Below are 26,626 nucleotides of genomic sequence, written 5' to 3' on the forward strand. Positions count from 1 at the left end.
TTCCTGACACAGAACCTACAAAGGCTATCATCTGCCAGGCCCATGCCAATGCATGTGTTTCCTGAGCCTGCAGTGGCTGGTTAATAGCCTTATAATTATCCTTACAGCCCCACGGCCTTGACGGATTAATTCTGCAGTCAGCCAAATGTAGGTTTGTAACAAATTTTTTGTAATTTAGTTCATTTCTGTTGCTGTCATCCCTAATTCTTCCAACCAGCGCTTGCCTGGTCTGCCTCGTATCTTTCTTTCTGAAACAGTAAAGTCGTCTGGGGACTGGGGACTGGGGACTTTGCTTAAATTATTGGCAGCCAGCTGAACCTCTAGGATCTAAATTTGAAGATATTGATTAATTTCAATGATGAACAAATTAATTGAGAAAGTGTTTTTAGCTTTTGTTAATAAAAGGATTTAATTTCTAGACGACAAAAAGAGAAAAGAATCAATCCACCACCAAATGCATCGATGGGTTCACCAGGTAGCGGAGGCGGTACGGCCATGTTTGGCAGCCCGTTGGCAAGTTCACCCGGAGGACCGTTAGCGCTGGTAGGGCCGCCGAGGGCGCCACAGTGACCCTGGCAGAGTGTGGCCGCTATCAACGACCCGCCGCCAACCACCCAGACAACACATCTCCAGCTACAGTCGGCCAACAGTGCACATTTCTCACCTCTCTAACTCTGAAAATCTTTTTTATAAACAAAAAAATAATTTTCTAAGTAAGCAATTGAAATTATTGTTATGAAAATTTCGCAGTTTTCAGCAAATAGTTTTAAGCTTTCATTTCTTAATAAATTATTTGATAGTCTTTGTTTTTTTTTAAGAGAAAAAAAGAACAGTTTTTAATTTCAATATAAAGCAATGTAAATTCCACTATAAATAATAAAAATAATAAGTTCAACTATTTATTGTAAATGTGTGTAATTTTAAAAATTAATTTTTGTGCATATTGTGATTTAAAACAAAAATTACTGTTTCAATTTTTATTGTTAACGATCATTGTAAATAGTTATAGTGGAATAACAATGCCTTTATAAGCGCAGGACAATATTTTTGTGTTTTATAAACTGTGCTGAAACACTTCTTTTTTTTAAAAAATCATACTTTAATAATGACGAAATTATTTGGGAAATGAAACTTAAAAAAAAATGAATAAATAAAAACTGTTAACATCTGCCATTATTAAGTAACATTTATAAAAATTTGTAATATATTAGGGTATAAATACTTAGTGATTTTTAAGTATACAAGAAACAAAAAATTATCTATATAAATATATATATATATATATTAAAAATTCCTTCCCAAACAATTAAAAGAGAAAAAAAAAAAAAAAAATTGTTACATCGTCCAAAGGTGTCGATAAAATTTTACCACGTGAAGAACATTAGAGTGAACGAGTGAGTGCAATTATTTTTACTGAAATGAATTTTGATTTCTAAAAAAATAATATAATTATACATAAAATTAAAAATTAAAAAAAAAAAAGAAGATATTAATTAGATGTTTAGTGATGATGTATAGATCGAACTGTATAGACGAATGGTATATGTACAGTATTAAATTAAAAAATAAGTTATTAATTTCTATGTAAAGGACTTTTTTTTTAATTAAAAAAAAAAAAATTTATTGTAAATAATTAACTGACAATTATGTTTTATCATTTAGTACATGGTATAGCTCTCACATTGAATGTATACAATAAGTATAGTTAAACGAAAAACAAAAAAGATAATTTTAAAAAACATTAAATTTAATGTTTTTTTTTCAACTGTTTATCTCTAATTTTCATAATTTGTTAAATTCAAATTACCTTTTTTTAAAAAAAAGAATTGATCAAAGTATTATCTTCTTCTCCACATGAATTTGGTATTTTTATTTTTTTCATATATAATTTACCAAATTTGTCTGGCGAAGAATTAGAAGATGAAAAAATAGGAAAATAGTTCGTTTACAAAAAATAAATAAATAAATAAAGCAAAAATGCTTGTACAGTCCAAAAACATGATGGTGGAAAACATAATTAATTTTCCTTTTTTAAATTAAAATAATTGTAATTCAAATATACTTTCAGAAAATTTCACAAATTAAAATTTAAGTAAATTTTAATGATAAAAAACCTTTGATAGGACTACCACTCTTTTTTATTTTGAACTTGTTATTCGATGCTCCTACAAGCCAGCCACTTTCCAATTTAATCTCATATATCTTCTTTTATCATTGGTTAGGCAATTTAATATAGGTAGCCTAAACCATATATTAAGATAAGCCTACAGTAACGTAAAATATCTCTGAACTCCTAATTTCTCAAGCATTCGTTTACTTTTTCTTGAATGCACTATACCAAGTATTGGCAAAACTGTTGGATGTAGTAATATACTGATTCCCAAAATATATCATTACGATTCCGGCCCTCAGGACGGGCTATTCGGCTCTGTATTGTACAATGACTGGCTTCCACTTGAGTAGGTCCAAGAAAATTGGTGTCAGACAAACGCTTGGGACCGCAGCTTATCGGTCTCGCAGATCCTGGACCTAGCCAACTCTACTGCTTTAATAAAATTTTCACAAAGATCTTATAAATGTAGAACTATGTTAGTGAAACAAGGATAATACTGGCTCAAAGATAAATAATGGCTGACAATGGTAAAGTATCAAATTGAAAAAAGAGAGCTACTTCTATCAATTATCAAAATAGGATCAAGATTGTGTTTTAATCAGATAATTATATAAGCCTGAAAATCAGTTTTAAAAACAAATTACTAAAAAAAAAAATACAAGAATACATATTAGCACAAAATTAAACCAGAGCTTCAAAAAAGTCATTAATCTTAAATATTATTTTACTTTTAGAATGAGAGAATTTAATAATGTTTCAAACATTATCACCTGGACTGTAATTACATGAAAGCAAAAAATAAAATATGCTACATTTCGTGAAAATTATGAATGATCTCACAAAATTAAAAGGTGAAGAAAAGTTTTAAAAAGTAGAAGAAAAGTTTAAACATTTTAGAGGCTTACAATGTCTTCCAAAAACAAATAACAGTGTAATTTGTCTTTTCTTTTAATTTTTTCAAAAGTTCCTAAATATTTCACTTTTTTCCTTTAAAATGTGCTATTAAAAAAAAAAAAAAAAGAAAGTGAAAATGTTACGGGAAATGGAATTTTTACTCCATAAATCCAAATGTCCAAAATTAGTTTTTTCCTGATAAGAAAACTGTAATGATGTATCTAATTTTAGTGAGGACCAAAATGTCAAAAGAGTTCCTAATTTCTTTTTGTTTTTAAATATGCTTGGCTAAAGCATTTTTAGGATTTTGTAATTAGCGTATTTATTGTTGCTTGCTTTTATTATTATTACTATTTTTTTGTTTAATACAAGAACAATGAAGCAAAACAAGAAAGAAGATTTTGTGTTCGTATGTGTATTTTAATTTATTTGACTGCAGAGTAAATAGCAATAGCCTTCTAAATTAAAAACAACCCAATACTCTCTTTAAATTTTTAATTAAATATTCGTAACTATTAAATAATTTATTTTATTTTATTTTTTTTTGTTTTTAATCAAACATACATACCCCATATTTGTTTTAAAAAAATTCTATTTTTACCTACAACTTCTGTTTTACTTCTTTTTTTTATTATTATTATTTATACTAATTTATTTTTAACCAAATACACGTCCATGTTTTTGAAAAGTTTTATTTAAGCTTTTTTTTCTTTGATTTATTTTTATTTTTCCTAATTTGTGTTCCTACAACGAGAGGATTGGTATTGATTTGGCAGAGAAAAACAAAATTAAGAGTTTGTAACAGAAAAATATCCTTTAAAAATTTTCTAATCTCTTATATTTCTGGAAATCGGTGTGCACCGCTTAATGCCTTTTTATATGTGTTATAAATACTGCTTAAAACATTCATATGCCTATATTGCAAGATATGATTTAAGTCTCCCGAAAAATTCTAGTTAGTTTTTCTGTTTTTTCAATGATTGCAGTCATATGAGTTAATGTTGCATTAAAATTGAAAAAAAAAATTGGTTTTAAAGGCATTGAAATACCTTCATAAAACATATGTAAATACTGCAGATTATTATGCAACCTGCATGGTACTTCTTTTGACCTAAATAATCTGGTTTTTCCAGCCTATCTATCGTCCACGATCACAAGTAGAACAAGCTTATTTTATTGACTAATGTACAGAATGTACTGTGAACATAAATTGTTTTTTGGCGGACTTAAATTTTAAGCCCTTCGTTTCGAAGTCTAGGCCTAGAATATATGCACCTTGTTACTGACAACTGAACGTCTAGTATTGAATTTTGTTAATCTAGACAAGTGCTTTAAGGTGTACGATCTAGACCTCGAAGGGTTCCTATCCTACTTAATAGAATTCACTAACGTAATTTTGTACACTTCTTACAATACACTTCTTAACGTAATTATGTAGCCTTCATGGGCTTACCTACAGTTCAGAAGAACTTTGCTTCAGCTTTGATGAACACTCCGGCTTTTCCTAAGTCTTCATAGCCACCTGTTTGTCCAAGAAAATTCTTATTGCAATATTATTTTGTTCTCTAGAATGATTTCCAGCAAACTATCTTTACAATCACCTTTACGGTTTGTTTAGCTTTGCATCAAGAAAACTTTCAATAGTTTAAAAGTTAAATGTCTGTCATCATCCTTTTATTTTCTTCCACTATTTAATTTCTACCAGTCTTCTTAGCTCTTCTCTACCAAAAATTTCTCGCTAGGATCTTTGGAACTCGTTTTATGCTCGGAAAAAGCAATGAGATTCTGGGTCATTAATGTTTATATTAAAGAAAATGGGTTCTTTTGAGTCTCTTGCCTAGTCTACCACATTCGCAACCTGGTTTTAAACCATTTGCTCGCTGCGTTACTAAATGAATTTTTCTTTTTTCCATCAAGAAAAGAAAATTTTGAGCTCCACGATGTAAGAAGGTCAATATTGCTTGGTACTTAACCAACATACCTTGTCATTCTTATGATTAAAAGGTTGAACAATAATCGCTTATTAAATGGCTAATGAAACAACAAATTTTTATTGTAGATTTCATTATTAGTAAACAAAGGTAAGAATAAGAAGGCAAAAATGGAAATCTTTTGGAATGGGTGCATTGTAGTTGCATCTTCAGGCAAGCACAGATTGTAAACTGCATTGGAAGTGATTATTCTAAGACCTTAAAGACTCTCATGAGAGTGTTTCTGTGTGAGATAAGCTCGACCTGTGGGTTCGCTTAACACAAATAGTTCCACGAACTACCCATGCAGGCAACATATGTATGTATTGTACGGAAGGTATTTATGAATCAAACCTTTGTTTTAATATTTCTTTCTCCTCATTGAAGTACATACCTACATCAATAACCCCAACGTCAAACAAAATATACTAAATGGTGTTATAATAGATTAGTTTAATTTAACTGTAATTTTGCAACCATTCTTGAATTCAGTTATAAGTTTAATATAATTTATAAAGACAAACTTGCTAGGGTCTTATAGTTTCAGAACGAATACTGATGCAAGAGATTTGTTCGTATCTCTAAACATACAATGAATTGAAAACGTGAGGAAAATTTGTGAAGCACAAAGAATAGGAAGAATTCATATTGATTAAAAAAACATATTCTTATTCATTGGATCCAGGACAACTAAAATTTATGTTTTACATGTTTATCACGTTTCATGTACATTGTTGACTATATGTGAACGTGAATGCTTACGGATTAGTAAATTAATTGTACAAAATAAAGATATTCATATAGATTAGAGGTAAACAAATTAGGAAGCGAACATTTTAACATCCAACAAAATGAGCTTAGTCACGACATTAAGCGGTTCATGCCGAACTCCTTCACAATTTAAAATTTTTCCTTTGATAAATATGCTAAATTCTTTTCTTTCTCTCCTTCTTTCACTAAATATTTATTAAATTAAATTTGTAGATTGATATGAAGTAAATTATACGGCAGTGGGGACAACTCAGGTGTATAATCATCAAAGTATACCATTTTTTCACAAATATCTAAATATCTTTTTACTAATTCAGGTGAACATTTTTTAATAAGGAAAAACAAGATTATATATTTCAATTTAAATGAATGAATAACATGCTATACTGTGTGAACATTAATATGTACCTAATTAAAGATAGACTGTTAGAGTAGAGATATATACAACATAAAATATATATCAAATGAGCCGCATATAAAATGCGTAAGTTCAACTTTAAAATTAGTAATTTTTATATGTTGTTTTAATATGAAAACAAAGTTTAAAAATAAAAACAAAATGATAAAAAGAAACTACTGTAATAACCATCACTGAGTATAGGAATTACTTTTTAAGTAATAGGTATAAAAATATTTTGTGAATTATAGGATTTAGATAAAGAGAAAAGGTAAACAATTAACGTATAAGCTTAAACAAAACTTTATGAAACAACGCTGAAAAAAAAATTAACTTCAAATTGTTAACAATGTTCTGAAGTTCACAGAAACATAATGCTGAACAGAGTTCATATCATTTTTCTCAATAATTTTTTATAATAAAAAAAATTTCTATTTAAAAAATGTTAATATTGAATGTATTCATTGTATTTTTTAAGTTTCATATTTATAAATATTATTTATTATGGATCTGTACAAAATTTTCTCGTTCCAACAATACTCCAGCGATGCACAACCTATTAGTGATCACGGCTTCAGGTCAGAGGCTTCATTCATAAATAAAATTGCTACTACATGAAAAAGTTCCTGCGTAAGTATAAAATTGGAGAATAAAAAGTAGATGAGTTGTTTTAATAAGCACAAGTTGGATGAAGGAAATTTAAAAATGAATAATAACTTTTTAAAGGTGGGATTAAAAGCTTCAAAGAGAGTGGACTATTTTGCAAAAAGCTTGTTTTTGAAGAATTCATGTTTATTAGAAATAAAGGAATGTAAACGGAAAAGAATTACTTTCCCGGTTTGTTACTACAAATAGATGCAGTTTTTCCTTTCTGAAATATCTGCGAATTTATTTTGTGTGAAACTGAAATTTGATTAACTAGCCTCACGGATATGTTTCCTAAGACTGGATGGTAACAGTTCCAAGAGCTGAGATAAAGCTTTTTCGGTTAAGAAGTTGTAAAATTTAGGATTCACTTAACTACTCAAGTACGACGATTAAAGGGGGACCAAAAGATATACCTTTCTTAAGATAGCTTAATGCGAAATTGTCATCACATACTAAAACAGTTTCCCATACATTACTGACATTAAGTGAAATATATGTTATTGACATAACTTCCGTTTATGCTCCAAGGCTCAGCCTACCCAAAATATTTTTCGGAATAAATAAAACGTTATACTTTTATTAGTTTTGTTTAACTACTTATTGCTGCTTTGATTAAATAAAAATCATTTTATGTGTTTCACGAATAAACAGCCTGAACGTTAAATAATAAAACAAAGGCTAGTGCTTTTCGCAGCTTCGTTCTGTTGCGCAGATGCGCACTCCAAATTTGAAAAATATTATAAAATTGAAATGTTGTTTCTGTACAATGTCCACGTTACACATTCTTGTGAATTATATTTTATGAACAAGTTGCAGATAGCTGCGTTATTTGAATGGTTCATTAAAAGAAGTTTTAGTGATTTAAAAGTTGAAGATTAAAACGTTAACAGTTCGCCTATGTACTTTTTACTTCGCTACGCTACTGTTGTTCATACTTCTCTGATAAATTAAAATTTTACAGAGAATTGCTTCACCCAACATGTCTTCATTCATATGTTTTTATAAATGATTTTTTTTTTTCTATTCAATGTATTTTGGTAGGAGGCGATTTATTGCTTGACAATGAAAGACACCTCAGCTACAGCCTGTCCAAACATTGTAACTACCAAAGTGTTGTGGTTACAACGTGCGTTGTATTTAATCAGAAAATTTCGTTTAGTGGTAGATTTCTATAAGCTGATCCTTTAGTTTTAACCAAAAAAGAAGAAAGAATATTGAAACCTCTCTTGAGCGGAGACAGTATTGCCCGGGAGCCTTCCTATACATTTCTCAAGCATTTGATCAGGTATGGCATCCGGGGTCTTCTGTGGAAACTTAAGGGCATCCTTCCTTCAACTTGCTACCTCATCTTAAAATCATACCTTGCTGATCGATATTTTATGGCTGAACAAGGTACTTCGTTTTCTCCCATATATCCTATTCTTGCCGGTGTCTCATATAATTAAAAAAAAAAATGACGGTAGGAGCTAAACAATTTTGTACATCTATTTTTGTTTTAGAAAATTTAAAAGGAAAAGAAAAAAGTAATTAAAATTGATTAGAAGTCCAGTCAAACTATAAAAATTAACCACGGTTGTGCATCACTGAAAGTTACAAAGAAAATAACAAAGACATGTACAATATTTACTTATATTATTGATCATATCATTAAGCCAAGTGATTTTATTTTGGCACACATTGTGATTTTCGTTGGTTTTTATATTTGAATGATTACATTTTATGTGACGTCAACTTAAACCAAAAGAAAATAGTGTTGTAAGGTGCAAATGTATGTAGTTTGTTGTATGTGTCCCCTTTTCTCCCCTTATTTCAGTTAATCATTAAAAACAATGTACAAAGAAATGTTTTTTCCTTGTCAGTTGGGCAATAAATAGTCATCTATAGTATTTTCACAAATTAAGTTTTTCTTTAAGGATTTCCCGTTTGAAAACAAGTCTTAAGAAAAATGCTCTTGTGTTTTTGTAGCTTTTCAACTAGGAGGAGTACATACAAACAGAGTAGCGATTAAACTGTGATTAACATTTATTAACAACCCAACAGTGTCTTCAAAAATGTTTCATTTAATGAACAAAAACAAAACAGCCCGCAAAAGCAAATTATTCTAATGGAGCATCTCCTAACAAAAGCCCCTTTTTGCACAGGTTAAAAACAAGGCAAACATTTTTTTAATTAATTTCCGCATTTACTTCGCTGATTTAGAAAAATGGTAAGGTGTAAAACTGTAGCTCAACTCAACTTAATTTTTATTTAGACATGCTTTCTCACGGCCGAATAAAAAGTAAATCAGATATTCAATTACTGGTATTCCTTAAAGGAAGTTGGTAACGAGGCCAGCAACGTTTCAGTCTCCAAGGAGGATTGTGAATTAGGAAAGGGTGAATGATCGGATTGGGATGTTGAATTTAGACACGGAGTCATGAAATTTTGTATGGCAGTTTTTAATAAGTTGTACAAAAGAAATTTTGAGGTCAATATGAAGGGCTACATTCATTGGAGTTATGGTAATTTTCCTTTATTTCTTCATTAAAAGTAGAAGTAAAGGATTTGAAGAACAAGACAACTCATATGGCTAGGGGATGCATTGCGCATATACTTATGATATCCACTATCATTACAGATCGGATTACGTTATTTTATTTATTTTTATTTTTTGTATTTTGTTAAAGACTGCACTTTCTCATCTATTATCTCTTTATCTGATTTCAACTTCTCATTCTTTGATATTTCTTTTTTCAGTTACATCAACGGAATTTTCCTTGAAATCCACTGTATCCTCACGGATTGCAAATAGTATCTTACAGTTAGTATTAAAATATAACTACGAGAGAAGCGTTGCTAGAAATGTATTTCTAGATGGTCATAGAAATGAATACATTTATTCTTCTCGCTAAAAAAACAAATAGTTACAATTAGAAATAGCGTAATCACTGAGAAAAATGATGAAGATTCTCTCTCAAATATAATATATAGTTTTTTTAAAAGCCCCGGTCATAATTTAGATGTGTAGAATTAATGTAATGTATCTTTCTTTTGTTTTTGAGAATTTCAGAGCTGCCGTTTGCTTTTGGAAACCCCGGGGCAGCTCCTAAAACAGTGGACTGTAAGGTATATTTCAATGTAAATCTGAGTATATTTCACTGATATACAATTGTCATGCTTTCTATTAATGTATGATTAATCTACAAAATTTTATTACAATAGTTAGGTACATTAGACAAAAACTAAATATCTATTTTATTACAATTATTACTCTCTCCCGCTGAGAGTCCTATTGGTCAATTTATGAGACCCCCTTGGTTTGGGATTTGTATTCTTTTTTCGGTAGGAGTTTACATTTCCTCTTTGGTCCATGATTCGCTGTCAAAGTACCATTTCTCATCCGTCTCTTCTTAAACGGTTTGACAATTCTTTAGTTCGCCATCGTCACTAATCAGCACATTTCTTCTTTATCTCTCCTCCGACCAGAACATCGTAACATTGTCCGCCCTAATTTTCTCACCTGCACACCAATCTGGAGTAAGTTTATTTTTAACCCAGACAAATTCTCTGGGTCGGAAACCTTAGGTTTTTTTTTCTACTACCAATTTTATTAAATTTCGTGGTCACTGGTAAAAATTTACAAATACAGAGGAGGGAAATAATGGAGTTTTTTGGCATCTAAAGTCTAATATAACACTTATAATCGAAAGGGACTCTAATTGTGGACTCATAGATTGGTTCAAATCCAAATCATTGACTAATGAGACCCAAATTAAGAACAGTAAGCTCAACATGTTTGATTTTGAGTAAACATTATTTTTGAATAGTTATGTGAATATTATATTTGTTAATTATTCATTCGTAATCAATTGATTCTCACTATCATTTTCTCTTATAAAAAACTTTTCAAATACTATTTATTTGACGTCCACATGTTTGTTATTTAAAGTGCACAATCTTTTGAATACTTTAAGTTGCAGCTTTTCGTGTTTCTTAATTAGTTGTTTCACAGGGAGCTAAAACTCAAAATTTAATTATAGCTGCTTTCTGTGTGGAGCCACCCCAAAACTTTTAATTTCATTTCTTCAAGAATATTTTAGAGGGGTTTATGAAGTATTTCTTGGTCACTTTTCCTCTTACTTATCGATTAATGTATCATAATCTAAAAGAGTTTGTGAAGGCACAGTAGGTTGTAGTAACCTTCTTATCAGTTAGAATTACCCGGCCTTAAAAGTTTCGAAGAATACAATTCTCAGTTTCTTTCAATCTCATTTCTTTTATTAGTGATAATCTGTAACTAGTTTACTAAATTTTAATTATATCTCTTCTAAATAGAAAGAGAACGTATTTTACTGTTTTTAAAATTTCAATTTCTGGCAACGATCAAATTATTGGAGAAGTTTATTTTTCTAATAATTCAAGTGGTTTCGTAAATTGTGATTTCTGCAATTCTCATACGAGAAAATTCAACATTCCGTATACCATCAGTAATTTTCTTGGAAAACCAGTAACTGTAAGTATTTTAAGTATATTTTTATGTAAGATAAATATTTATTATTATTAAAATTATAATACGCTATACAGATTAAGAAGTTTACACAATTTAAGAATAATCATTAGTTATTTGGATGTCATAAAAACAAAGCTTCATCAATTTCTAATTGCTTTAAGTCCTTCTAATCGTTGTTCTTAAGTAGAGATCACATTGTTTCAGGCTGCCGGTCTTGGAGCTGCCTGGAAAAATTAAAGATGCCCTTAGTATTTATCCTAATTATGGATCTACTTCAAAGCGTGTACCTGTTATAGTTTTTTTTTTTTTTTTTTTAAAAAAAACCTTTTTAATTTAATTTCAGCAGATAAGAAAAGTAATGCGATCAATTTTCGAAATTGAGTTTTCGCCGGGAATATTCGTTTTGAGGTCCTCTGAATCAGAAAAAATAGTTTTTTAAAAAATGTCTTAAAAAGTAAAAATTACATTATGAAAATTCATGTTTTGATTGATTCTTCAGGCAGAACTACCACCATCATTTAATGAATTTTTCACTTTTTTAATTTAATTTCGAAAATAGCTCCAATAAGTTTCTTCAGAATTTGAATATCACCTAATTGGTAGTTGGATGTTAAGTCCCGCCGGAAAAATAATAATATATAAGCGATTACTTTACTTATTGTAAACACTTATTCAACTACAAGTTTTATTCGTAACATTTTCGGCAGAACAGATAGTTCTTCTTGGAGCTTCTTGGAGAGGGTTGCTGGTTAGGCTTACCTTGAGTTCTATTTCAGTATTATGTACTTGTTCTTCTTACGTGATTATAAGATCGGAATAGTCTGTATTGCTTTAAATTACGAGTTTGAAGAATTAAAAACCAGAAGTTGTAATAGGTGCTAGAATTTTTCGTAAATGCTTGGTAATTGTATCTGTACACGTTGCATGCATATAGAAAACTTACTTTCGTTTGAATAATTGTTATACCTACATTCTTTAAAGGAGATGAATTACAGTAGCTTCCTCCAAAGAGTAATTACGAAATAATACGAAGTTATGAAGTTTAATAATCGAGATAATAATTAGTAATAGTTTAAAATTTAATGGAGAGTAGCAAATATATATTATAATACTGTAACATTTTCAAAAAAAATGAAAACATTTTGAACCAAATGAAACCTTTTTTCATTGGGTTTTGAATGAATAATGGTTTAATTGGATGAAAAAACTTACTTTTTAACGAAAAAATATTTCAATTCTTGGGCAAGTTTAATTCGTTTATTAAGAGGTATTGTTACTACAATACAAACTGTATTAATAATAATTTTACAATATTGAATACTGTTATTAACTAAGGATTGAATAGGTACAAATAATTTAGTGAGTTTTAATGTAGTTTTTATTACTATTGTTAATCATTATCTTCGTTCGTCCTTTCTGTCTTTTGCCGCTACCTTTTAATTATTTAGAAGTAAATTTGAATTAAATTCAAATTATCTACAATATTTAATAAAGTTAATTAAACTTGAGTTTTAACATGTCAGCTTCTTAATTCTGACTCAACACTTTATTTAATTGTATAATGTTGATTTTCAGATTAGGCGTTACTGGAGGTCCTACCCACAAAATTGACCAAATTAGGCCAAAATGTAAAAAAGAAAAACCTCTGTCCAATGCAAAACTAATATGAAGATGTTGATCTCCATTTGTCCTACATCACTAGCAGGTTGTAGAAGTACATTGCTTAGAACAGATTTTCTGATTATTGCTTCTTCTTTCTATCTAAAAGATATATTGTTTAGCTGTAATATGGAATTTTACATATAAAACAAAAAGGAACTGTAACTTATTTTATGTATTTGAATGTGATCATTTTTCAATAATGAAAAGCATTCATAAACGATAAATAAGTTACAGTACAACCTCGATTAACCGGCCCTCGGTTAGCTGGGATTCGGATTAACCGGGATCATATTGAGTGATCATAAGAACACCTGGATCGGTGCCGAAACAAAAGTTAATTTTCGTTGGCGGCAGGAAGATTTTTTGCCTTCCGATGTAACATAATTTTAGGCGTGGCAGCAACTCTTTTACACCTGATTTTCTTGAAGGGCCATTATGTATGTATGTAAAAACCCAAAATGTGGTGCAATTAGTACTGAATTTCTTGGGAAAATTTCTTAATTTTCTGAATTTACCACAGAGTTGATCTCTGGGACGAAACGGCTTTTTAATTTGCATATTTTCACATAGACATCTTACTGATGAGTTTACCCATGCACCCGTATAATACATACATTCTTATATACACATGTACATTCATAGGTACAAATATACTATGTAATACTGTGTATTCGGTTTAACCGGAATTTCAGTTTTCTCCGGGTATAGCCGGAGGTCAGCCCGGTTTATCGAGGTTATACTGTCCTTTGAAGTTATACCCTGGATTGTTTATATCCTGTCTTTTGAATTGCTACGTACTGGAATTTAAGCTCTCGGAATCTCTGATATCTCAGTTTGTTTACTTCATGTGGGAAGGAAATATTTAGGTCGTTGTGGATCTTTTGACTGGTTGCATAACATGGAGCATATACTTATGTTCGAAGGATTTTTGATTATAGGGATTTGGATCAATTGAGGTTGGAACTCCACAGCTGGATGATATAAGTCCTGATAGGTTTGATTAATGATGTTGAAGATGTTTTCTTTTCATTATGTCCACTGGATTTTGGTACTCTCAATTCATATTTTTTTCGGACAAGGCATAAATCCACGTCCAACGCGTACTCCTTCTAATAATGATATATTGTTCTATGGGTATACAAATATGTCCTATAAATTCATACTGAAAGTTTGATTTTGATGTACTGAATCTATTGATGTAGCAGTAGAAATTAAATGAACGTACCAGAAATTGATTTTTTGAAGGTGAACTGGATGATTGAAGATTTCTAAGAATTTTTTAAAAAAAATTCTTACTTAATTACGTAAATTAGCTATCTAACGTACATTTTAACGATGTACCATTAAATAACTACTAAAATTTCAACCCTGATCTCTTTTGTTGATGGATACCAAAGTTGTCTGGTTTGTTTTATGATTTCAAAGAAAATGACTACAGCAATTTACGTTAAACTTTGTACAATTACTGAATATGCCATATTCTATTTATTTATAGAAAACTATTATCTGAGATATGATTTCAAAGAGGTTTTTTGAGTGGAAATCCAACTCAGCACCTTCATCCTTACCTACTTAAGATGCGGACCTATTCTCATTAACTTATGATACGGTTCGACCACGGATTAAATATTAAAGATAGTTTATTACTCTACCCAAATTTCAATTTTAAATGAAATCTATGGAGCCAATTTTCAAGAATCGAATGAAGTCGTACTTAGTAGCTTTCTATTTTCCTCTTTAAAACTTAAATTACTTTTAATTAGACTAAAATTTGTCTAATTAAAGTCAAAAATAACAAAAAAAAAATTATGATTTGTTGGAACTATTTTATTATAATCAAAGTACCGCATAGTCACCACCCGCATGTGACGTCACAAAGTAGTTCCCAATAAATTAATTAATAAATGAATTAAAAATATTTTAAGTTTAGAAAACTTTTTTTATGTCATAATTTCATGAATTTCAATATAAGTTGATTGAAAAATTTTTAATATAGCAGCACATATGTTTGTAAGTAACGGCCATTTTTGCCAGTTTTACTCGTGATCTCAGCCAGGTAACGTCGTAGTTGCCAAGTAAATTCATTTTCTTAATTAAAACTGAAAATATTCCATCAATTTTTTATTACTATTAGTATAATAATCAAAAAGCAATAAGGTTATATAAAAATTTATTATTTTACAAAATTTTATTTTATTAAAATGGAAAAAAAAGAGCTGGCTGCTTAAGCAACTTGTTCCAGCAGTTTTATTTTAATTGAATACAGTTTGGAAGTAGATTATTTGGCTAATCTTTAGAATAGCGCCCCAGAGGCGTGGCCTGTTTATTTTTAGGGGGTGGGAAGTACAGCGCACCTACCGGGGAAAATTAAAACTACCTCCCGCCAATGTGCGGATGGTGCGAATTTCGTAGCGCTTATGTTTAGCGCGCATGCGCAGTACACATACTGCATAGCAACTGCTTTCTGTTTAATGTATTAATAGTTCCCGCGAGTGTTCTGTATGTGACCGGAGGTGCCGTTTTTTTGTAACTTTATGAGTATGAGCGTTTTAAATTTGCGGGTTGTTTTAAATTAAAGCATGATTGTAGTGTGAGTAAGAATGGAGTTCGACAAGTATACCCTCCTCAGGAAAAGGACTCCACAGAATAAGGTAGTTTCTTTTTTGTTGTTCTGTGTAATTATTGTAATGAATGGTGTGACACAAATTAAAAAATTGAGGGTGATTAGGTAGGTTAGGAGGGGGTATGGGGGGCGAAGCCCCCCAAAAAGAAAAAATCAGGGGGTGTGGGGGCGAAGCCCCCCAATAAGAAATAAATAAAGAATTCGAAGTTATTCTGATTCGCTGTTACCATATAACCCGCTAGATTTAAGTGTAAATATAAAATAAAGAAATAGTTTTATATTTATATTTGAATATGGCGGGTTCTATAGTAACAGCGAATCAGAATCACTTCGAATTAGGCCACGCCTCTGGGGAGCTATTCTAAAGATTTACCGATTATTTAAACCGAGTAAAATAGATTGAGTGATAATTTTTTTTCTTTTTTAATTATTTAAATGATTAAAGTGAGCTTTAGCACATTAGGTATTTACTAAATTTGAGGTACGTATTACTGTGAATTTAGAATGAGTTAGTGATAAATTAGACTTGTTTTTGTATAGCAAATTAGAAAATAATTTTCATACATGGTTGTTAAGTATCCTCAATCCTTCAAAACTAATTTTTACTAATATTTGTGTTTTCTTATTGTTACAGATGCTGAGTTCGGAAGTGTTAAAATCCCTACGATTGATTGTTTACGATTTTTCAACCCTTTAGACACAAACAACACTCTTACACTGACACCATATCAGATATCAACAATCACACAATGTAACAACTTGTCATAACTACATTCTAGGATAAAATCACTTTACTCTTAAACATTCGATGGCATTTGAATAATCAAAAAGGTGTTGTATAATGATTATTATACCAGTTTTTACTAAACTGTGGTGCAGTTGGTTTGAAACAGATACATTTTTGTTGGTATGAAGAGGAAAAATTCGTCAGATACAATGACGTATTGATGAGGTAATATAGTGCCCAAGCAAGACATTATTCCGACAATGTATAAAGCAACAACAGGGCCAAAGAAAATGACAATTTAGATCTAATTACAAATGTTTAAATTGCATGAAGTTCACATTAATTTTGTAAATATCACCTTAACAAAAATCACATATTCACAAAAAATGGAAAAATAGAAAATAATTAATGTAATTTTACCTGTTGATGTCGCTTTTTAAATTGCGCATTAACTACTTTAGCAACTTTAGTGCACAAATCGAAATAAGTAGAGTTTAGGTTTTATTTATTCAATTTTTAGTTCGGAATTAGAATCGAGCTGCAGGCTTCGGTATTAATGAAGTATGCTATCACAAAGCTGCGATCAAATAATAGATTTTAAAAGTTTTTCTCTTTATTTTGTTATGGAGAGAGTATGGATTAATTATTTGCCGAACTCAATTTCAAAAGTTTGTGTTCAACAGAAGGTAATCTGACTTGAATTCTACGGGTGGATTTAGGCTTTTTGTAATTTTTAATTTGGCTTACTACATAGTTATGACTCTTTAGAGGCGTCATCCTCAAAGAGACAGCTGCATCTGAGGTGTCATAACTAAGTTGTTGGACTAAACATGTGTTATTCTAATGATGTTAATCTAAGATATCTGAGCGAATTATAAAAATATTAAACGATCAATAACAAAAAATATTTGGAGTGTCTTCCGAAAGCAATTTTGTGGATATAGGATTTCATTTTGAAGCCCCCACTGTTCCTTCTGAAGCCATTCAAGAAGTCAACAGATTGTAGACTCTACTCAACTAGTCATAACTATTCAACGATTTCCTGTTCCCAAAAGACTGAAACCAAAAACGGATTGCAAACCACCAGTTAATTCTTATTTTGCTTCTACATTCACGGCACTGGGCTTTCAAGCATCAATCACCCCTTCATCAAGCCACTCTATCCTGAGGTTGACCTGGTTGAGTGCAGGATTCCAACTCAACCTCTACATCTCTTTTCCACGAAAGAACATCGATCTTTTTTTTTTGTACCTGCAGTTGCAACTATACTTCGCCTCCGCTAAGAACACTCATAACTTCCTTCACCAACCATCTTCACTGTCTAGGATCTAAGGGCTCTTATTTTATTCTACAAGAATTTTGCCAAAGAATAGTTCTACAATTAGCCTCCACTCATAAGCAGCTTCAGTAACATGATCATGTTCATTTACAACAATCATGAGTTGATGCCCAAACAAATCTAGTTTCTGTGCAAATATGTACTGATTTAGACGTAAAGTATTCTTTTATCTATCCGGGAATTTAACAGAATCAATTGAACTTCCCCAAAATAGATCTTTATTTGTTTGCTTTTGTTACTATGATAGCGGATGGGATACTTAAGTTTTACAAGCTTTATGAGAAATATGGTGGATGATGCATCATCTTGCTTCAATGGTGTGTAAAAATGAGAAATTGGATCTATGCAGACTCTATATAAGAAATGAAGTAAACTGTGTTTCTAAATTGAGAAATCTTGTGTACAACTTAGGTTTCTCTCAAAGGTGGGTTATCAGTAAAGATAAGTTTACAAAAACGTTTTTTAACTTAATATGAAACGCAAGAGCGTCGATCGTATATTGCAAGAACGTAATTGCTTCTTGTAACAAAATCGTTTACGCCGTACTACGATGTTCCGTTCCGTATTCCGTGTTAAGTTCGTGTTCTTATAGACCCAGCATAATAAGAAGGCATATAGGGAAAAATGCTTTAAAGTTTTATTTAAAAGAATTGGTAGATGCTTTAGTCTGATTGTGATTATCGATTTTGGTTTTCAAATGTATAAAAAAAGATCACTCCTAATATTTTTATGTTAGATTGGCCCTTTTACTCAGTCTGCAGAAATTTCTACATATTCCAACTGAAAGCCTCAACGTGCATACACTTGCAAGACTAGCTGCTCCAGAAATTAGCAATACGTAATTGTAGTTTTTTCTTTAAGTGTACATAATTTAATAATGTATTTAATTTGATTTGATATAATAATTTAATTTGAGATTTGAATATTAGAACATGTTTATCAGCTCCGGATTATTGAATAAAAATACTCAAAAGGGATTTACTGCTGCTAATGGGAGTAATATTCATGCTTCATTATTGGATTGCTAAATTTTGATGAAGTTAAAGACCAAATAAAGATGAACTGGAATACATGGATAGGCATAGAAAAAACAGAGATGAATGGATTAGAGGGATAGATGATGGAGAGATGAACTGGATTTGAGGGATAGATGAACTAGATTTGACCTCGATTAACGGAATAGATGACCTAGATTAGAGGGATTGATGACGTAGATTAGATTGATAGATAATGGATAGATGAACTGGATTATATGAATGATTATTTTAAATATCGATTTATATTATGTAGTACATATTTTAAACTTCTTAGGGTTTGTTTCATTATTTTGTTGTTTGGTCTTTTCAGTGGTAGGTAGTTGTATTCTTGGTTGTTTTAGCCCTCCTTTTCTATAAATTCCCAAACGCGACTTATCCCGTATTCCACCATTCATGCCAAAATCCCCTCAATAATTTCGCGGTTAACCTCGGTTAATCGTATTCCTTAATCGCTGGTTTTCACCTTGGCACTTCGCAGGTAATGCGTCACATTGTTGACATCTGCTACCCTGCACTATACAGGGTCAAAACTGGCTGGAATGCAGTTGGGTATTAGCTCTGGTGGAGTAAAGATCGTACTCCTACTATAATTAATTTTTCTCTAAGTTCTAGTTAGTTTTGATTCATGAAAATTTACAAAGTTAAAGTTTACAAGTGTTACTTACTTATTAGAAATTTTGTTTAAAAACTGTCGAATAGTTTTTATGTTATTAGCTTATGAATAAATCTCTATTTAGTTAAACTAGAAGCAGTGTGTGCAGTCACTACAAGTGGTGGGGATTTGTGTGTGTGTGTCGGTTTCGTGTATATCGACAAACATTGTGCTCGCTAATTGTATCTGTCCAGAGTTCACAAACTTATTATTTACCTTCAAACAATTTCTTATATCTGCAATATTTATATATTTCTTTTTCTGTTGAAAATTCATACAAAAATGGGAGATTCTGATAAGTTTGAAAAACTGTTTGAGCAGCTTGGATGCATAAACAACACTTTAATTTCCTTTCAACAGCAATTTAATGCATTAAAAGCGGAAAACCAAAGCTTATCGAACAATATTACTAGCTTAAAATCTGATATTAAGGCGGATATTAACACTTTGAGAAATGACCTTAAGATATTAAATGTAAAAAATGCTAAATTACATAAACAGCAGATATTATTTGATGAAAAAATCAGCCATTTAAATTCTAAAATGAGGGAATATGAACAGGTTTCTCATGCTAATAGAGTACGACTGACAAATATACCCTATTCTGATAAAGAAAATATTTTTTCTGTAATAAAAACTATTGGTGATTTCATTGAATGTAGTGTTACCGAGGCAGATTTTGACTTTCTTTACCGCTTAAAAGTAAATCGCTTTTTGCAATCTCCACCAATAATCATAAAATTTGTTAGAAAAGAGTTAAAAATTAAGTTTTTTAACTTATTCTGGGCTAAAAGAGAGTTGGTTAATACTAATTTATTCTCTGACAAAACAATCAGTCCGATGCGTATCTATATTTCTGAGGACCTGGGCCGTGAAACTTACAGATTGTTCCGCAGAGGAAAGGAGCTACAGAGAGAAGGTAAAATAAAGTCTATTTGGACTAGACAAGGAAGAATATTTATTAAGAAAGAAGAAGGGTCTCAGCCTACACTTGTGAGGAATGAAGAAGTTCTGACGAAATATCGATGTGATAGTATTGTTGATCTTGGTGAATGTTCTTCGCTAGCAACTGGAGAGGATGAAACAGAAACCGATGAGTTGTTATTGTCACAAGAATCTAGGAAAGCATCAAAGAAACGCAAGATTAAAAAGATGCCGTCAAATAAAATTTCGAGATTTTTAAAGCCTACACCGTCTAATGTGGTGAGTGACAAGTCTACTTTGCCGTCTCCAATAACCATCACGCCTAGCTTGCCATTCACTACAACTACCAAGGCTAATCAAGTTACACCACTCCCAAAAAACGATTCAGGTCTGCAGCTGAAGGTGTTTCCTTAGGCAACAGCCAAGTAAGACTTTTAAATTACAATGTTTCTATCAATAATCCTTCAATTGTCGTTTGGAATATTAATGGATTGAAAAATATTTGTGATTTTCCTTTGTGTTTACAAGACTTGTTAATAATCGGTCTAGTAGAGACTCACTGTACTAGTGATCAGTTGAAATTTCCTTCTGCCTTTACTAAATTTGACTACATTTCCTCTCCAGCAGTTAAGGTCCATAAAAAAGGAAGAGCAAAAGGTGGTTTGTGTGTCTTGTACAGAAAAGATTTGGGTCATGTTAGAGTAATTAGAGAATCTCTGCACTGGATATTTTTGCTCTTTACATTTACAAAACCTTTTTTTGTCAATTGTAATTCTTTTCTATTTGGTTTAATTTATATTGGCCCAAGTTATGATAAATTTGAAACATTACTGTCATTAAACGATACTATTGCTGATATAAAAAATAACTTTAATGATGTACCTTTCTTGTTGGGAGGGGATACCAACTGCCGTATTTCAGATTTAAATCAAACAATTTATGAATATTTTGAGGCTTCTAATTTGAATTGCAGGAGGAAATCTCTAGACAAAGTTGTTAATAAAGAAGGCAGGCAGCTTACAGAAATGATGGAATTATACAATTTTTTTGTAATTAATGGCAGATCGAAGAGTGATTACTGTGGAAATTATACTCTGGTGAATTCACTTGGTAAAAGTGTGGTTGATATACTCTGGTCTAATTTATCATTTTTTCCTCTTATTAAGGATTTTAAAGTTATCCAAGTGTACACTCCATCTGATCATTTTATTCTTTTGTTGGAATTAATACCAGCTCAAAACTATTTTAACTCTAACCACATAACTGCTCCAGAAGATCAATTTATGTCTCTTAAATGGAAACCGTTGATGCTTAATAAATATTACAATAACATGTTACTAAGCAGTAAATTGGGCATTGATTTTACTGTTTGTTCCGTTTCACAGATGTATATAAATTTAATAGAAGCAATACATGAAGCTGGTAAAGATTGTAAAATGTATTCTCATTCATCAATTATAAAGTCACATTCCATTAGTCATAAACCATGGTACGATAATCAATGTAAAACGTTAAAAGGTGAATTGAAAGAAGCTCTGAAAGTTTGCAAAAAAGAGTGTTTTCCGGAATACTTAATAAAAGAATACGTAGGCTTAAAAAAGAAATATAGGTGTTTTTTAAAAAAGAAGAAAAAAACTTATGATATTAATTTTTCGGCAACATTAGCACAGATAAAAAATAGTAAATCTTTTTGGGAGATGTTGAAACCTTTCCGCTGTAAAACATTCACTGAGAATCCTATTGCCAAGGAGGTTTGGGAAGATTATTATAGTTCCTTTTACTCAGACAATTTTGTGGATAATACCATTTTTTTTGGCGTTGTACACCCCATTTTAGATGTTAGAATCTCTCAAGATGAAATAAAGAGTGCCATTTTTACTCGTAAATCTGGCAAGTCATCTGGTATAGATGGTGTACAGTATGAATTCTATAAGAATTTACCTGATATTTGGTTTTTGTATTTGGAATGTTTTTTTAACAGAATATGGGATCAGGAAAACCCCCTGTAGAATGGTCAGAATTTTTGAATATCTTGATTCACAAGAAGGGCGACCCGAACTCTCCCAATAATTATCGTAGTATTACCCTGGCAAATACAGTACTCAAAATCTTCACTCAAATTTTGTTTAATAGATTGTTTAGCTGGGTGGAGTGCGTGAATCTTCTACCAGAATGTCAATCTGGCTTTAGAAGTAACCGTAGCTGTTTAGATAATATTTTTACCCTCATGACAATGATACAGCAGAAACTCGCTATTAAAAAAGGTTATTTGTACGCCGTTTTTGTTGATTACAGAAAGGCGTTTGACTCGGTCAATCATCACCTTCTTTGGAAGAAACTTTTTAATTTTGGTGTCAGTTCGAAATTTATTAGAATTCTAAAGTTAATATACGATCGAGCTAATATGATTCTAAAGATTAATTCTGAACGCTCAAAGCCAATAAACATCAGTAAAGGGGTACTTCAGGGTGAAATCTTGAGCCCGTTACTTTTTAATTTATTCATTTCGGATATGGAAACCTTTTTTAGAAAGAATGGGGCTTTTGGTTTGCGGATAAACTCGAGTCTTGACATCCTCATGCTTTCTATACTGACGATCTTGTCGTTTTTGGAGATAGCCACTGCGATTTAAGGAAGAAATTAAAACTGTTGGAAATGTATTGCCTAGAAAATTGTTTAGAGGTAAATCTCGAAAAAACCAATATTGTTAAGTTTTATAAAGGAAGACCCAAAAAAGAAAGACACTTTTTATATAATGGCCGTCCTCTAGAAGTTAAACCAGAATATAATTATTTGGGGGTAAGATTTTCTTCCTCTGGGAGTTTCCATAAAGCGCTTGAGCAAGCTTTATCAAGAGGTAATGCAACTACGGGTGCAGTTTTAAGTACTTGCTCCAAAGCGAGGCTCATGGACTGGAACTCGAGAGAGAAATTATATCAAGCAGTCGTTATACCATCTATTCTATACGGAGCCCAGATTTGGGGACTTGCTCACATAGAAGCTTTAGAAAAATGTCACTTGAACTATTATAAAAGCCTTCTGCGTCTGCACACAAATACCTCGAATTATATTGTTCGTCTCGAGACCGGCTCAGTCCACATTAGTTGGTACGTGTTAAAGTATAGTTTACTATGGTACCTCAAATTACTTAATACTAGTAGCGATAGATACCCTAGAGCATGCCTAGATAAAATGTTGTCCTGCACACAGGGAAGTGAAATTATTTGTTCCCGAAAGTCTGCTAAGTACAATTGGGTTGTACGATTGAAGGATTTATTAGATCAGTTTGATGAGTCTAGCCTGCTGGGAATATCTGACCCTGAAGTTTTCTCACGAATGATTTCTCCAACTTTGGAAAAATATAGACACTTTCTTGTGAATCAGGATTTGGATAGACTACATAGCTCCACTTGTAGTATTTTATACCCTCAAGTATTCAACCATAGCTCGATCCCGCAACAATATCTCCTTACTCAATTACCCATTTCATACACACGTTTATTTGCTCAACTTAGGACAATTAATAAATACACATTTTCATTAAAATTAAAAAATAGCGCTTACAGGATAGATTCAAACAGTAATTGCCTTTTATGTGGTAATGTTCTAAAAGAGGATTTGTACCACATATTCATGGTTTGTCCAGCATATTTTAGTATCCGAGAAAAGTATCAGGACAGAGCTTCTTTCAGTTTACCTTTTGTGTTAACTCAGTGCAGTAGAGCTGCAATGAAAACTGTATTTTGTTATCTGTGTGAATGTTTCTCTTTAAGAGAGGAGTTAATAAGTTGAAAAATTGATTTATGTTTTTTACTTTATTTCTTTTTTAATTACTTTGATTTTATTTATCTTTTTACTTATTTCCAAGGTCTTAAAAAATACCATGAAATACCTCAAAGGAGCTATTCCTTAGACCTATTTCAATGACATATTCAAAGTGTTTCTTTCATTTTTTATTGTGCTTATGTTTGTATATATTTATATTAATTTATGCTGTACCCAACTGTTTTTGAGACAGGACGTGAGTCCTATAAATCAAATAAATAAATATATAACTGGCTGGAATGCGGTTAGGCAAGAATGGTATTTTTTTTTGGGGGGGGGCAGAAACCTGAGCTCTACCTCCTCGTGGTGCCCCCCGGTAAACTGCTCTCCTGAGCAGGCTAACAGAGCCAGTACCGAAATAACATCAAATTTTAGCATTTGCAGCCATTGGATAAAGATATATCTTCTATAAAGATAAAATTCCCAAATTTTCATTATAATACAGGGCAAATCCTCCTTCATAAATGTAAATTATTTGCAACAACCCAGGTGTAATAGTTTCTCTTAAGCAGTAAGTATTGTAATCGCAGTTTAATTTTGCTATTTATTTTTATTTTTCAAAATATCGTTTTTTGGGATTCTTTGAGGAACTTAACTAAAAGCATTCTTTAAAAAGATCTCTCCAGATAAAGAAGGTTGAATTTTGGTGGTTTTCAAATTCGTTAAAATTTCTTGCCTTTGTACTCTTTTCGTATTCTTTAGATTTAAATGATTTCTTTACTGAATTGTAGAGAAAAGTTAGCTCTATAATTAGTATATATTTCATTGTTTTAGTGATCATGGTTAATGAGATATAGAAGGTTGAATTTAGGCGGATTTCAAGTTCGCTCAAATTTCAAACCTTTGTACTCTCCTCGTATTGTTTAGATTTCAATGGATATAGCTTTCGTGGATTTTAACCTCTAGAACATTAGAAAGAATTGCTTCATATTATATTTTAGTAAAAATAGTATATTTAAAGAAAATTTAATAAATACGTAAGTTGTGACGAGTGAAATTTGTGAATGCTCCCACCAGAATTCGTTGGTATATTCTTATTAGTGCATCCACTAAACTAAATTTATTTCTGGTTGTTGTATGGTAATCTGGAGCATCTTTATTATTTCGTTGTAAATGCTGTTTTGTTTCAGTAATCCGTTTGCAGTTATTCTAGTCTTCAATAAGAACAATGCTTCAAGAGCTGAAAAAAACAAAATTTAGTTTGGGAATTCTTCTTTGCTTATTTTACAGCAGGATTTGATTCAATATTAGACCCATTTAAAAAATAAATGTAAAACGCTATATTGAATAATCTAAAAGATAGGTTGAGTCGCTTTGTTCTAGAAAGGATTGCGAAGTCTTCTTCTGGTAATGGTAAGACAAAAATAATAGTAAAGAGTAAGTAGTAAGTGATATTGTTAATAATAAAAGTTTGACAGCAGTACATTTACGTACGAAGTCACCTTTGAGCCAATCTATTATCACCTTCAATGTATTTTCATATTAGCATAAAGTAATTGCAGAAGCTTGAAGTCTTAAAGTTGATTTATGGATACAATGGATTAGCATGGCTGAGGAACAACGTTAGATTTGTAGGCAACCTTTTACTCCACATCTTCAGCTTCTTATAAAAATCGTTAGTTTTTATTGACATACTTATGGAAGTTTTAGTTCGTCACTTGTAATTGGTGAAATATCAATACATCTTATGGATATTAAATATCACTAATAATATCATTAATAAATTGTATTAAGAATTTTCCTCGATTGTTGTACCAATATTAAAGGTCCCATAATTATTAAAATTGTTTATAAGATTGGTTGGTTCTATTATAAATAGCTTGTCAAGAGAGTGGAATTTATAAATATGTTATTTTGGTATTTGCACTATTTAAAACAAAGAATAAATCTGAAATTAAAGTCCTTGGTGGTCACGTCAATGCTATCTAGCGGCAATAGCTTGAACTAGAAAGATGTAATTACAAAGGAACTAGTTCCAGTGATTTCCGCTAGGTAGCATGAACATGTACTTTGACTATTAAAATAAACATTAAATAACCTCTTAACGAAATAACTGTCCGGTAAGGCAGTGCGGTAAAAAGGATATGCGGTTTTGTGCAAATATTCTCTATAACATGTAACAGTAATAATTTATTTATTCAATGTTCTTCACCCACGTTGATAAACATTTTATATCGTCAGAATTTTAAAAAGAAGTTTTCCTCTAACAAAATTCACTGTTTACCACATAATTTGATGTTTTTTTATTTATGATTGATAATTTTAAGTTTAAGCTGCTGTAACTAAGTCAGTGAGAACTTTACATACCTCAGAAATCTGATGGTATTATCTATTTGCATTAGGCGATAACTTCCTAGGAAATTAAAAAACTTTTAATTTCATTACTGCATTAAGGACTTCTTGCAGGTAAGCAACATTTTATGTGTATACTTTTACTTTTAATTACGAGTTGATCAGGTCAGAAGTGTTTATGAAAATGACATGTTTCCAAGACAGTTGATAGTAGATGCATTTTAAGTGCACGAATGTATTTTTAAAAAGTTGATTTTAGTCTT

The 26,626-nt window shown here is 31.1% G+C and overlaps 2 protein-coding genes across 4 annotated transcripts in view; both read left to right on the forward strand.

Annotated features, from left to right (window-relative positions):
- The window catches only part of LOC141455098 (POU domain, class 2, transcription factor 2-like), a 290,468-nt gene extending 282,172 nt beyond the window's left edge, over window positions 1-8,296 (forward strand). For all 3 annotated transcript variants that reach the window (XM_074129961.1, XM_074129959.1, XM_074129960.1), the window contains one exon: window positions 420-8,296. In XM_074129961.1, the coding sequence (XP_073986062.1) occupies window positions 420-570 (151 nt within the window). In that variant the 3' untranslated portion in view covers window positions 571-8,296. The remainder of the gene's footprint in view (window positions 1-419) is intronic.
- Window positions 8,297-10,791: 2,495 nt separating this feature from the next.
- Window positions 10,792-26,626, forward strand: part of LOC141455096 (uncharacterized) — a 29,454-nt gene continuing 13,619 nt past the window's right edge. Inside the window, exons 1-3 of the mRNA XM_074129957.1 lie at window positions 10,792-11,285; window positions 12,858-12,987; window positions 16,202-26,477. Of these exons, the coding sequence (XP_073986058.1) occupies window positions 19,605-20,660 (1,056 nt within the window). The 5' untranslated portion in view covers window positions 10,792-11,285; window positions 12,858-12,987; window positions 16,202-19,604 and the 3' untranslated portion in view covers window positions 20,661-26,477. The remainder of the gene's footprint in view (window positions 11,286-12,857; window positions 12,988-16,201; window positions 26,478-26,626) is intronic.

This window comes from Rhodnius prolixus, unplaced genomic scaffold (genome assembly GCF_049639745.1).
Source record: "Rhodnius prolixus isolate KJV_2025 unplaced genomic scaffold, Rpr scaffold_21, whole genome shotgun sequence".
In the NCBI taxonomy this organism is placed as follows: domain Eukaryota; kingdom Metazoa; phylum Arthropoda; class Insecta; order Hemiptera; family Reduviidae; genus Rhodnius; species Rhodnius prolixus.